We start from the raw sequence: 12,479 nt of genomic DNA on the forward strand, positions 1-12,479 counted from the left end.
CCTTTAGAATGGAATCTAGGCCATGCTCCATAAAGAGCTAAACTGAGTGAGTCGAGCTCAGATCCATTGATACCTCTAACAGAGAGTATTCGGGTCAGGTACCCGGTACAATCCTGACCCATTGACAGGCAGGCCTGCTCACTTTACCAGGTTCCGGATCTATATTCGCTTCGAACCGAGGGTCCGAAATCCCATTTGGTAGGCTACCCGCGGTCTATCCACGGAAAAGTAGAGAGAAGAAATACAGAATCAATCTTGGGCAAAGAAGAGGGGAGAGTGAGAGAGAACATCTTCTGATCCACCTGACCTTCCTCCTTGTGTGGTTGATATAAACCCTACACCCCAACTCCTCACTCTCCTCACACACCCCACTAAACCCCCACCCTTCCAAAACCTTCCTCCCCACAACAGAAGAGAGATGAAGGAAGTTCTTAAAGAGAAATGTGCTGACACCTCATCTTCAATCCTCATGGATCAGGAACAAACCGCCCTCTCCCCACAAGAAGAGCAGCAGCAAGACCACCATGACCAAAACCCATCAACCATTCTCCCATTTGGCTCCTTATCCCTCTCCCTCTCCCCACATTTCTCCCTCCCCAAGGCCACCAACTTCACCCTCTCCCCACCAACTGCTTCCTTCAATCCTTCCTTCGTATCAGTCGCTCCCAACCTCTCCATCAAGTCCTCCCTCACCTCCTCCGCCTTCTTCAACCCTTCCCCAATCCCTTTCCGGCGCAATTACGCTCCGAAATCCGCTTTCTCGGCGTCGACAGTCGCGAACCCGCTCCGCCACCTGCCTGGCAACTCCGACAACTCCCCCGGCGGCATCTACGGCCGGAGGACGGCCATCGTCTGGTTTAGGAACGACCTCCGCGTCCACGACAACGAGGCGCTGAGCTCCGCGGACTCAGAGTCCCTCTCGCTCCTCCCCGTCTACGTATTCGACCCGCGCGACTACGGGAAGTCGGCGTCCGGCTTCGACAGGACCGGCCCTTACCGCGCGACGTTCCTCATCCAGGCCGTTGCCGACCTCCGGCAGAGCCTCAAGAAGCGGGGTTCCGATCTCGTTGTCAGGATCGGGAGGCCGGAGAAGGTTTTGGCAGAGCTCGCGAGGAACGCCGGCGCGGACGCGCTGTTCGCGCACCGGGAGGTGGCACACGAGGAGATGAAGGCAGAGGCGACCGTGGAGGCGGCCTTGGCGGAGGAAGGGTTGGAGACCAAGTGGTTCTGGGGAAGTACATTGTTCCATCTGGATGACCTCCCGTTCAAATTGGATGAAATGCCGGCAAATTATGGCGGGTTTAGGGATAAGGTGAAGGGGATGAAGGTGAGGAAGACGATCGAGGCGGCCGATAGGCTAAGGGGATTCCCTGCTTCGAGCGAGGAGATCGAGCCTGGGCGCATTCCCACCCTCTCCGATTTGGGCCTCAGCCCGGTTACAGTTCAGGTTTTCCCTCGACCTTCATTCCCTTAAAGATTTGATCAATTTCGATGCCTTCTCCTTCGTGCATTCTGGAAATCTTGTATTTATTTCTTAGATTGGTATGAACTTAGTTGGTTTAGATTGCACTTAGTCTCAATTTGGCACCCTTAAATCTGTGGAACATTTGCTACTTTTTTCATTCCGTCGATTCATTTATGAATGCTAGAAAAAATTCATTTACACCAAGGATATAATCAAAATTTTGACTGTGGAAAAGTGCAATAGCTTCCTTATATGAGATTTAGCTTGGTACGAATGAGTTTAGAGAAATAGCTTTTGGTTAGAAGGTGCCGCCTTTCAACCTTCTAGTAGCATGTACTATTTTTTTTATTGGCAAGCTGGGGTTAGGCAGACCCCGACCAGTTTACAAGGAACTCATTCCGTATGAATTAGGTCTGAGAACCATTCAGGAGGTTTGTCTTTCCAAACGCCATCCTCCTGAAAGATATCCAGCTTCATAAGACAATAAGGAACATAACAGGTACATAACTACAATGAAAATCCTTGACATGACCACTGTAAAGAGTTTCGCCAATCCACCAGGCAGCTGTAGTCCATCACCAAGTCCCAGGTAGACGATTCTAACATAACCCATGAGTTTTGGGGAATTAAAACTGTGATTGACATTGTGGAGACTGAGATACTCATAACAGTAAGGAGCATTTGTTTGTACTATCAACTGTCTTTAAGTTATCTGGCTCTTACTTCCTTATTTATAGGACAACCTTGTTTCACAGTATTTTAAAACCATCGTACTGATGTAATACTTTTGAAAATAAATGTTGATTTTGCTTTGAGAATTTCCCGTTTCTTATGATACCTGCCTTAGATTATTTGTCTTTATTTAATATATCAGATTGTGCATTTTCTTTGGCTGCATAAATTTCAATATATACGAGGCTGCAAACTTTCATTAATAAGGTTCTTTTGTGAGCTACATGGTGCTTAGATTTAACCAGATGGTTGCTTGCATTACTTTTGGGAAATGGTCCACGGACGTAGAATTATATGTGGCATATGTGGGGGTTTTCTCCCATTCTAGAGTGAGATCAAGAGGTTGAACTATCCCTGTGGATCTGTACATTGTATGTTTTGCCTCTTCAGAGTTGCCTTCATTTGGTTTCCCTTGTCAGATTGCCTAATAGCAAGTCCATTTCAAAAAGTTGGTTATTCTTCTGGTTTGTTTTAAGAGATTTGGGGACCACAAGAATCCAAATTTTTTGTTGGCTATCTACCACTAGGTCATCTTATTGCAGACGGTTCTGAGCATTATTGTTGGAATTAGGGATGCACACGAGCCGAGCTTGGCATGTTTAAGCTTGGCTCGCCCACGTAAAATGGTGCTCAGGCTAGAGTCGAGCCCGGGCCGAGCTCGTCTCGTTTCGTTAAGCTCAGTTCGTGCCGAGCTCTGCTCATTCAGCGGTTCAAGCACGACAGGGTGAGTGCATCCCAAGGCTCGAGCCAGACTCAGAGAGAGAGAGAGAGAGAGAGAGAGAGAGAGAGAGAGAGAGAGAGAGAGAGAGAAAACTTGTTTTCCCCCCTTCTTGATCACATAGAGAGAGAGAGGTGGTGGTGGTGATCCTTGGTGGAAGGGGTGGTGGTGGAGACCCTCAACGACACCGGCGGAAGGGGTGGTGGTAGGCCTGGTGGAGATCCTCAGCGAAAAGAGTGGTCTGGCCGACCGGGGCTTCGGAGGGAGGGAGACAGGGAGAGATGGGAAGAGAGAGAGGGAAGGTGGTCGAGGCAGGGCAGGGGCCCAAGGCGGGGTGGGGGCTCGATGCTGGGCGGGGGCCATTTTTTTAATTTATATATATATATATATCTTATATTATATAAAATATAATACAAGCCTTATCGAGCTCGGTAGGCTGATCAAGCTCGGCTCGTTTGCTCGGTCGAGCCTCAGAGCTTGGTTCAAGCTCGGCTCATTTATGGGATGAGCCAAGGAGCTTGAGCTAGCTCGGCTCGTTGTGCATCCCTAGTTGGAATGCATGAACAATGTGGATGGGGCATCTTGTGCAAATTGGAGGACTAATGTTTATCTGGTGGCTAATTACCTAAAGTTTCAACTTTTCATGCCTCCAAAACACAACAATAGGTTTTTGGGTTGCTTGGTTAGCTTTACCCTTGTTTACTCTAAATTTTTTGTTTTGGTTTGTGAAAATAACTTGTTTTTTCTTTGCTAACAACCTTGTTAATATAATCATTTGGGTGATGGTCACATCCTAAAGTGAGAAGAATTTGAGTCATTCAGCTGGCTTATTAACGATTGATCATGTAGAACTAAAGCACAGTTACACAAAGAGTCAAGTATATGCCTTTGCATTTTATTTCAGTTAATGCTTATTTGTCCTGGACGATTGTAACTGGAAATGCATTTTGAATCATGGGCTTTGCTTAGGAACTTCTCAACATCTTTCATTTTGCCCAGGGTGGGAAGCCTTCAGCCAATGCCTCTCTTGTAGGAGGTGAAACTGAGGCATTGCAAAAGCTGAAGAAGTTTGCTGCAGAATGCCAGGCACAACCTGCTGGCAAGGTTGGCTCGAAAGAGAACATATACGGTGCTAATTTCTCATGTAAAATATCACCATGGTTAGCTGTGGGTTGTCTCTCTCCACGCCACATATTCAACGAAGTAAACAAGAATTCCATGAGGTGTGTATGCCTGCCTTTCATCTGTGCAATCTTTCCTTTTAAACATGTGAAAGCTATGACCCCTAAGGTTGGTTTTTCATATTGTATGGGTTTGATGAGGCACTTCTAATGTCTGTTCTTGTCTCCACCAGCATGGTAAGCGCCACCTTGAAAATTGGTGCTAGCTCAGCAGATAATGGAACAAACTGGCTCATGTTTGAGCTGTTATGGAGGGATTTCTTCAGGTGCATTTGAAATTACAGATGCTATTTCATTTTTTCACTTAATTCATTCTGATTAATCAACGAATTTAATATATCTCTAATAAGATTCAATAGGTATGGTTTCAGTGACAGAATCCAGCTTGTTTCCATGAATATTTTATCGAGTCATTTGTGTGGCTGGTTTCAGGTTCATCACCAGGAAGTACAGTGTTGCGAAGACTCTCACTGCAACTCCTGTTATGGCATGTGCGGGTGCTCTTGCATAAAATCACAGTATGGTCACCAGAAATCTTAAAAAAAAAAGGGTTTACAAACAGTGATCTGATTCAGTTTACACTGAGCTTTTTGTCAGAAAAGGCTCGATGTGGCTATTTTTAGCAGTTTCTCCCTATCTCTGGAGCGTGTTGTGTTTGTTCTCATCTTCTCTGTTTTCAGAAATAGTGTCTATATAAGAACTTGCTATCAAGTAAAAGTTCTTTGCTCTGTTACATTCAGTCACCTGGCAGCCAGATCAAATGCAAGGAAGCTACAAGAATGGAATCTTTTATTTTACCTAATCAGATCACATTGCCTTACTTCTGGTTTTTGCTTTAAGAGTTGCTTTTTAAGTCTGAAAAAACAATGTGATCATAGAAAATGGTCACACAGATGGGTGATGGTGGAATATAGGAAGCTAGGATAATGCAACGCGATCCCCACTCTTAGAAGTTGACCACCTGTGCATGTTTAAGTTTGGAGGTCCTTGGAAGTTTGAAGAAAGGGGCCAGTTGTGCCTGTTGGAACAAGGGCTCCGTTTGGGAGTCATGCATTGGTACGGAAACACCATTTCCATATGTTGTGGGTTGATGGTGTTAGTCTTTATTCTTTACCCAGCACAGTGGTAGAGTTGATTTGGGAATATTGAATTTAGTTATATTCTTTTTTTAATGCAATATTTTACTGTTGACTTTTCAGTGTTCCTGCTTTCGTAGCATAAATTTGATAGGAGTAGCGTAACACAGTTTTCTCATGAATCGAGGATTTAATTTGCATCAAAGTGGTTCACAAATCAATTGGAAGGGAGTTCAAGAAGCAAACATGAATTTTGCGAGTTTCATTGCTTGAAATAAATAAAGACATACATGACATAACCAGAGAGGTTGATTTGATAGCAAAGATGCATGTGCAAAAAGAAATGAACAGATCAACGGACCCAGCACGCTTGGATGACCCTTCACAGAATTCCTGTAGTACCCAAATCAGCCCCGGTCACCAGGTGCAGATCATTGCACTATAGAAGTATGGAAGAGGAGGGTTTGGGATGAGCCTGCACATCAGATGGACAATCAGAGGGCCTCCGATGGCTGCTGGCGAAATCCTTGGTTCACACTATGCGTGGCAAAAACCAACCACCGGGAAGAGCCATGCAGCCGGCCAGGATCCAACCGGCATCGTCCCGTCGACCGAATCTGGGTGGTTGAATGTTGTCGGGTGGCCCCCAACGATCAGCAAAATTTTCACTTCCTTGAAAAGAACAGTCGATCGGGTGGGAACCCAGTGTCCGCACTGTCGATGATTCCAACTCCCTCGTAGGGTTCCATGTTGGTAGGGTACTCACCGCCAACAAGCTTTCGGCTGGCGTTTGTCCGTCGGTCGGTTCCCATTGACATGGTGGTGGTGGGGATTGCCTCCTCCACTGCCGAGTTGCTGTAGTCGACCAATGTGTGGACTATCGTTGTTGAGAAGATCACGGTTGGTGTTTGTCTGCCGACCGGATTCAGCCTGTGGGCATCCTCTGCTTGTTGGAGGCGATGCCGACATGGATGGCATGGTGACTGTGGAGGGTGCCTTCATCGATGACCTCAGAATCAAGAGGGCTCTGTTAAGAGACCGAACCAGTTTGAAATACTGACTTGTCTCGGTGATAGAGCCAAAAATCGATTTGGGCTAGTTGTCTATCGGTACAGGGCTGATTCAAGCCAGTTCAGATCGTAATTAGACTAGTTGATGGTCGTGCACATCGATTTGTGCCTTCAGATCCTAGTTCGTTTGTCAGAGGACCTAATTTTCTTGGATTTTTGGATCCTGAACTATGTTCAGAACCCTATTCACTCTTGTTTGGATCAAATTTTACCTCATTTTTTGATCTATAAATCTTTCCTAAGCCTTGAGTTTATTTGAAATGTGTTGACAACAACATTTGGTGCAAGTGGTTCAAATCATTTATCCATGGACTTCTTTAGATTGGATCAAACCAACCTTAGAGTTAATTTGATCCAGATGGGTTTGACCTACAATGATATTCATTTTCATATTGTGAGTCTGTAACCCAGAGAGAGATTGAAAGAAATGTAAGAGAGATCTAGATTTGAGGGCATGTCTTCTCCAACCCGAAAAAAATGATGCAGACCCGAGTTCATAAAGATTTATTTGGATCCAATTTATATTTTGGTTTTTTTTTTTTTATCATTTTGATCTTTTGTATTTGGATCATTTTAGTATTTGATTCATTTGTATTAGATATTAGATTATGTATTGAATACAATATCCAGATTTTATTAGATTAGGATAAATTTATCTTTTAAGAGGGTTATGAGATTAGGTAGTTTACTTTAATTAAAATTAGAGAATCTCATCTATTTATAGATGAGAGATTTATGTATATGGTAGAGTTGATTTGGGAATATTGAATTTAATTATATTTTTTCTTTTAATGCAATATTTTACGGTTGAGTTTTCATTGTTCTTGCTTTGGTAGCCTAAATTCCATGGGAGTAGCAGAACGCATAGAGTTTTGGATTTGCATCAATAAGCAACATCCAAAACTGTTTCAATAGTATTTGATCACCCCTGGATCACTATACCAGGATATTACAATATATTAGGATCAAGATTTGTAGAAATATAGAGAGGCTTGGTTGCATAGATCTACAAGCACACCTCTCATTAGTTATGAGAGAGAGAGAGAGAGAGAGAGAGAGAGAGAGAGAGAGAGAGAGATGCAATGGGATTATAAAACATACAATCTTAAGATGTTTTACCAATTGGCATTGAGATGGCAAAATGGCAGGAAAATCCAATAATACATGATAATAACTAATCATATATCAAAGTTTCCAGAATCCGATATTACAGCAAGCTGAAAATCTACATATCAATTGTTTGGTTTGGTTGTAAACAGGTTTGTTAGACTGAAGCTTTACATAAAACATACTTCCAGGCTGCCAATTATTGGAACTTGATGCTAGGGGTGGCAATTGGGTCGGGTTGGCGGGTCAACATACCTCAACACGAACCTGGCCCGTTTATTAAACGGGTCGGCTGTGGCAAACACGAACCCGGCCCATTTATTAAACAGGTAACCCAACACGACCCGGTTAACCCGTTTAATAAACGGGTTGGGTCGGGTAAACGGGTTGGCGGGCGGGTCGGGGTCGAGTAAATGGGTTGGCGGGTCGGGTTCGGGTAAACAGGTTGACCCGCCTGCCTAACCCGTTTATTAAATGGGTCAGCCGGGTTGGCGGGTTGGCATACCCCTAACATGAACCCGACCCGTTTAATAAACGGGTTAGGCGGGTCGACCCGTTTATGACACGAACCCGTTTAAGCCAAACCTGAACCCGCCTAAGAAGCGGGTTGGTGGGTCGTGTCAGGTTTTGCCACCCCTACTTGATGCACCTAAAATATCATACAGCCCATAATCATCTCTAAAATATAATCTATGTAGTATGTCATTATTGTCTGCTCTTGTGTCTCTCATTCATAGTGACAAATATTGTGAGATTTATGAAAAATCTCACAATAATATCGCGAGAAATTGCCTGAAAGTTTAAAACGACAATTTCTAGCAAGATTGTCAAAAATATCGCAAGATTTATGAAAAAACATATAAATACCACGATTTAAACGCGATATTTACTTTTTGAACAGCTATTTATCATGAAAAACCATGTATTTTTATTTTTAAATATTTTTTATTAATATTTTCTTGTAAAAATTTTTATTTTTTTATTGCCAAGATTTTGCCAAAAAAATGTGAGATTTATGAAAAAAATTCAAATTCTCGCGAGTTTTTTGAAAACAAGATTTTGCAGTTTTTAACGTTTGTCACTATGCTCTCATTTAAGGACATTTTAGTCACATCTGCATCCCATACTTGACGTACGCCCAACGATTGAAGATAAATCCTAAACAATATTGACAAGCAGAACAGTAGTTTACCTATCCATAGCATCTGTGCTTCAAAAGATTTAAACATAATCAATGATAAGAGTACAGAATCCCACGACCACGATGATTTAAATTTATTCTGAGAATGTCTGAGAACCCTTGATCAAGTAAAGATAAGGGAAACTCACAAGAAGATAAAACAAAGATGCAGCTGAAGGTAAAACATATTAACCTCATCAATAAGGGCAAAGTAGTGCAGCATGTGGACCATCCTTATTAGCAGTTAGGAATGAAGAAATCATCAATGGGAAACCATACCTCTTCCAATTTGTCAAAAATGGTGACACCCACCCTGGAAGACAAAAGGTCACTAGACTCCCACAGATTGGAATTAAATTATCCATCAAAGGGTTGGTGAGCTTAATTCTAATAGTTTTGCTCCGAAGCAAAGATATCAACAATCTTATTCAGGCCCTGGATTCTTGCAACGAATCCACACAACCATCTAACATCCATCAAGCCAAATTCATCATCATCACATGGGTTCAACAGTTTTCCCTGATAAAGTAGCGAACCGCAATAAAATTGCTCTATGTTCCACCATCTCTCTATGGCACCACCTGACTGCAATCGGGTCAAACAAATGGACCAACACATGTTTTAAAGTTTCCAAACAATAACAATGCAAATAAAATCACTCAAACAATAATAATTTAAACATTACATTCAACAAAATTCAAACAATAACAATGCAAATGAAATCACTCTATAATAATGATTCAAACATTACATTCAACAAAATTCAAACAATAATACAAATGAAATCACACTAACAATAACAATTCAAACATGATCCACTTGTTATATATTAATAAGAATTTAAGATAAAACCATCTAACATCCATCAAGCCAAATTCATTGATCATCACATGGGTTCGACAGTTTTCCCTGATAAAGTAGCTAACTGCAATAAGATCGCTCTGTGTTTCATCATCTCTCTATGGCACCACCTGACTGCAACCAGGCCAAACAAATCGACCACCACATGTTTTAAAGTTTTCAACAGTATTCCTTGCAAAAATATCTTTTAAAAAAACAATAAGATTCCCTTGAGAACTGTAGAGCACATCCAAACAAAGGTAGCAAACATGAATCTTGTTTATACAGCAGTGCTCGATCAATTGGAAGCCCTGACTATATCCACTAGTTTTCATTCCCAGTAGGCCCACCAAGTAGGGATGCCAGTGAACCGGGGTGGGGGACAAGGTCTCCACCTCGCCCCGTCTCAAAATCCTGCCTTCCATCCATGCACGGGTTTTAATTTAACCTCCATTCCCGTTTCATGTCCCCTATCTCTGGTCCAAACGGGGCGAGGCGGGGCAGGACCCATTTTCCCTCGGTCCATTGCCATCCCTAAATAAAGATTGGGGACGGGATGGGATGAGGCAAAGCGGGGATGGGGACGAAGACGGGGCGGGGCGGGGGAAAGGTAAGTCCATCCCCACCTCCATCCCCGTTTCATGTCCTCCATCCCCAATCGAAACAGAGCAAGGTGGAGCAGGGCCCCATTTCCCCCCGGTCCACTTCCATCCCTACCACCAAGGTTGTGGAATCCCCTTTTCCAATGGAAACTTTCTCTAAAAGTGGATCACAATGTTGCATCAACGACGACAATAGGGATCCCAAGGTAGTATCTTGAAAATCCTGGAGATTGGAAAGTGTTAAAAACGGTAAATTGTAATTGGATCTAGACCTTGTTTTGGATCCAGTATGCAAATCAATAGGGTCATGTAAGATGTCAGTCCATATGCCAAAGAAAAGTCAGCAAAGGGGGCCTCCTCCTTGGATGCGGGGTTGTTTGGATTCCAATAAGGGTTCCTTGGGATATTGTGCCCCATACCAAAATTTTATTTATTAAATTTTATTTTAGTTTCGTTAGTATATTAGTTAATACAAATATTGATTTTATCTATCATACAGAAATTGACAATTTATTTTTTCAAAGTTAATGATTTTCATACATAAGTATTATTGAAATAACAATTTATCTTTTAAAAAAAATTGATTGAAGAGATCATTCTGCAGTTAGATGAATAAGGTGTCATATGTATTGAAATTATTTTAGTTTTATTACTTTGATTAATAATCATTTACTCGCTAATCTCAGTAATTATGCAGAAAGCTTGAGAATTTTTTATTTCCTCATTTGTCAAGGAGTTTTTCCTCTTCATGAAAAAATCTAAATAGACATAAAAAAATATCACAAATAAGAATAAAATAAATTTTAGTAAACAAGGATTTGAAATAAAATTTATTTACTTGAAAATGAACAATAAAATAAATAAATATTTAGAAACATTTATAATCTATAGACAATTATCAAATTATTTTAGTGACTACACTAAACATTCCTGTAAATGAGTAGTATATATATAAAAATAGTCAATTTTGATATAAAATGAACATTTTATAGAACAGATAAAATCAACATATAACATTAAACACAAATAAAAATAAATTAAAGTTTTATAAATAAAAACTTTAAACAAAATTTCTTATTTTGTATCTTTTACATTGTAGATATCATGATGATTTTTTAAAATACTTATATGCTGTTTTTTTACCATGTATGCATATGTGCTATATATATATATATATATATATATATATATATATATATATATATATATATATATGCATGAAGAAAACAATGTTATAGATCAACTTTAAGCTTCTGGTAGACCTAGATTATGGGAGCTATTCCAATCCCTAGAAATTTAGCCATAAGGATCAAGAGATACGAAAAATCCAGACTGCAAATTTTGAGACTTCATTCATATGGCAGAGCCACTTAAATCTGAAGAGAGATTATTCACCCTCTACATTGATGGATGGGCTAAAAGAAGTGGATATACATGACCTTTATCAAAGTTTTTTAAGAAACAACTAAAGAGAGTCAACTGCTATTTACAAATTTAGTAAGAAGAGCTATACTTGTACACTTTCATAGAGATAAACACTATCAAGAAATTTTGGAAATGAAGGAGCTCAAGTTCAAAGGAAAAGTAATTAAATTTCAACTATTAAATTCAAATGTATAATTACTAGTTGCATAATTTGGATTTCCCCCCATTTTCTGTTCTTTTTCTTTCTTTATTTTCTTCCTTTTAGGTTCATGGGGTGGGGTGGGGGCAACAAACTGTATAATTAAACAAAAATACTTTTGCTTAGCATGTATTTGCATGTCATTCATTTTGTTTTATGAAGACCATCATGTATTTTCTACATGAAGATACAAGCACAAGGAATAAAATCCTTCGTTGATTTCTGGATTTCACTTTTATTAAAAACCGATTTTGCCTTGACTCATTTTCTGACTACCCGCTTTAAGAAATGTTTCCGCTAAGACTTTTATTAGGCAAATCATCGAAATTCCATTATATTCTATCCTTTTGCATCCTTAATAAGTAGGTAAATGGATATCTATATATAAGTTGAATTTGAATCCCTAATTTTGGATCCAAACTTGTAATGCAGATTAAAGGTTTTTTTGTAATACACAGAAAGTTCATCCATGACACTTGGCATTTGAGACAATCAAAAAACACATTTTTTGGTGAATTAAGATTATTTTATGTAAGCTAGTTTATATTTTGATTTGCTCCCTCTCTCTCTCTCATGTGAGTGTCAGGATAAAGAGAAGGAAGTAGAAGATTCATCAATACAAGACTTACAACGTAGAGAAAGATGATGAGAAAGAGTTGAGAATGAGGGTGGGATCCAGGTGTGCCATGAATTGTTCTTAGAGGTGATCTGACACATGCATCTAGAGAAAGATGATGAGAAAGACCAACTCCTTCAACTCGAATTGCAAGAAAGGGCTAAATAGATAATTGAGTAGCAGACCATCAAGAGGGAAGTTTTCTACATCATGATGGAGGAAGAAGACAAGGAGGGAAAAAACTTAGTGGATGAAGGTGTCTCGACGT

At 40.5% G+C, this 12,479-nt stretch overlaps 1 protein-coding gene across 1 annotated transcript; it reads left to right on the top strand.

The window, feature by feature from the left end:
- Window positions 1-264: 264 nt before the first annotated feature.
- On the top strand, window positions 265-4,916 carry LOC149839294 (blue-light photoreceptor PHR2-like). The gene is made up of 4 exons (XM_090002434.1): window positions 265-1,447; window positions 3,915-4,138; window positions 4,270-4,362; window positions 4,529-4,916. Exons 1-4 carry the CDS (start codon window positions 419-421, stop codon window positions 4,605-4,607), a joined length of 1,425 nt encoding a protein of 474 aa, XP_089858560.1. The 5' UTR covers window positions 265-418; the 3' UTR covers window positions 4,608-4,916.
- Window positions 4,917-12,479: the final 7,563 nt, after the last annotated feature.

Source organism: Nuphar pumila, chromosome 4 (assembly GCF_984573655.1).
Source record: "Nuphar pumila chromosome 4, dmNupPumi1.hap1.1, whole genome shotgun sequence".
Classification (NCBI taxonomy): domain Eukaryota; kingdom Viridiplantae; phylum Streptophyta; class Magnoliopsida; order Nymphaeales; family Nymphaeaceae; genus Nuphar; species Nuphar pumila.

Excerpts from the sequence above, each read along its gene's own strand:
- LOC149839294 (XM_090002434.1), top strand. The coding sequence starts at position 419 with ATGAAGGAAGTTCTTAAAGAGAAATGTGCTGACACCTCATCTTCAATC. Across the intron at positions 1,448-3,914 it reads TCAGCCCGGTTACAGTTCAG|GGTGGGAAGCCTTCAGCCAA; the intron begins GTTTTCCCTCGA and ends CATTTTGCCCAG. Across the intron at positions 4,139-4,269 it reads GTAAACAAGAATTCCATGAG|CATGGTAAGCGCCACCTTGA; the intron begins GTGTGTATGCCT and ends TGTCTCCACCAG.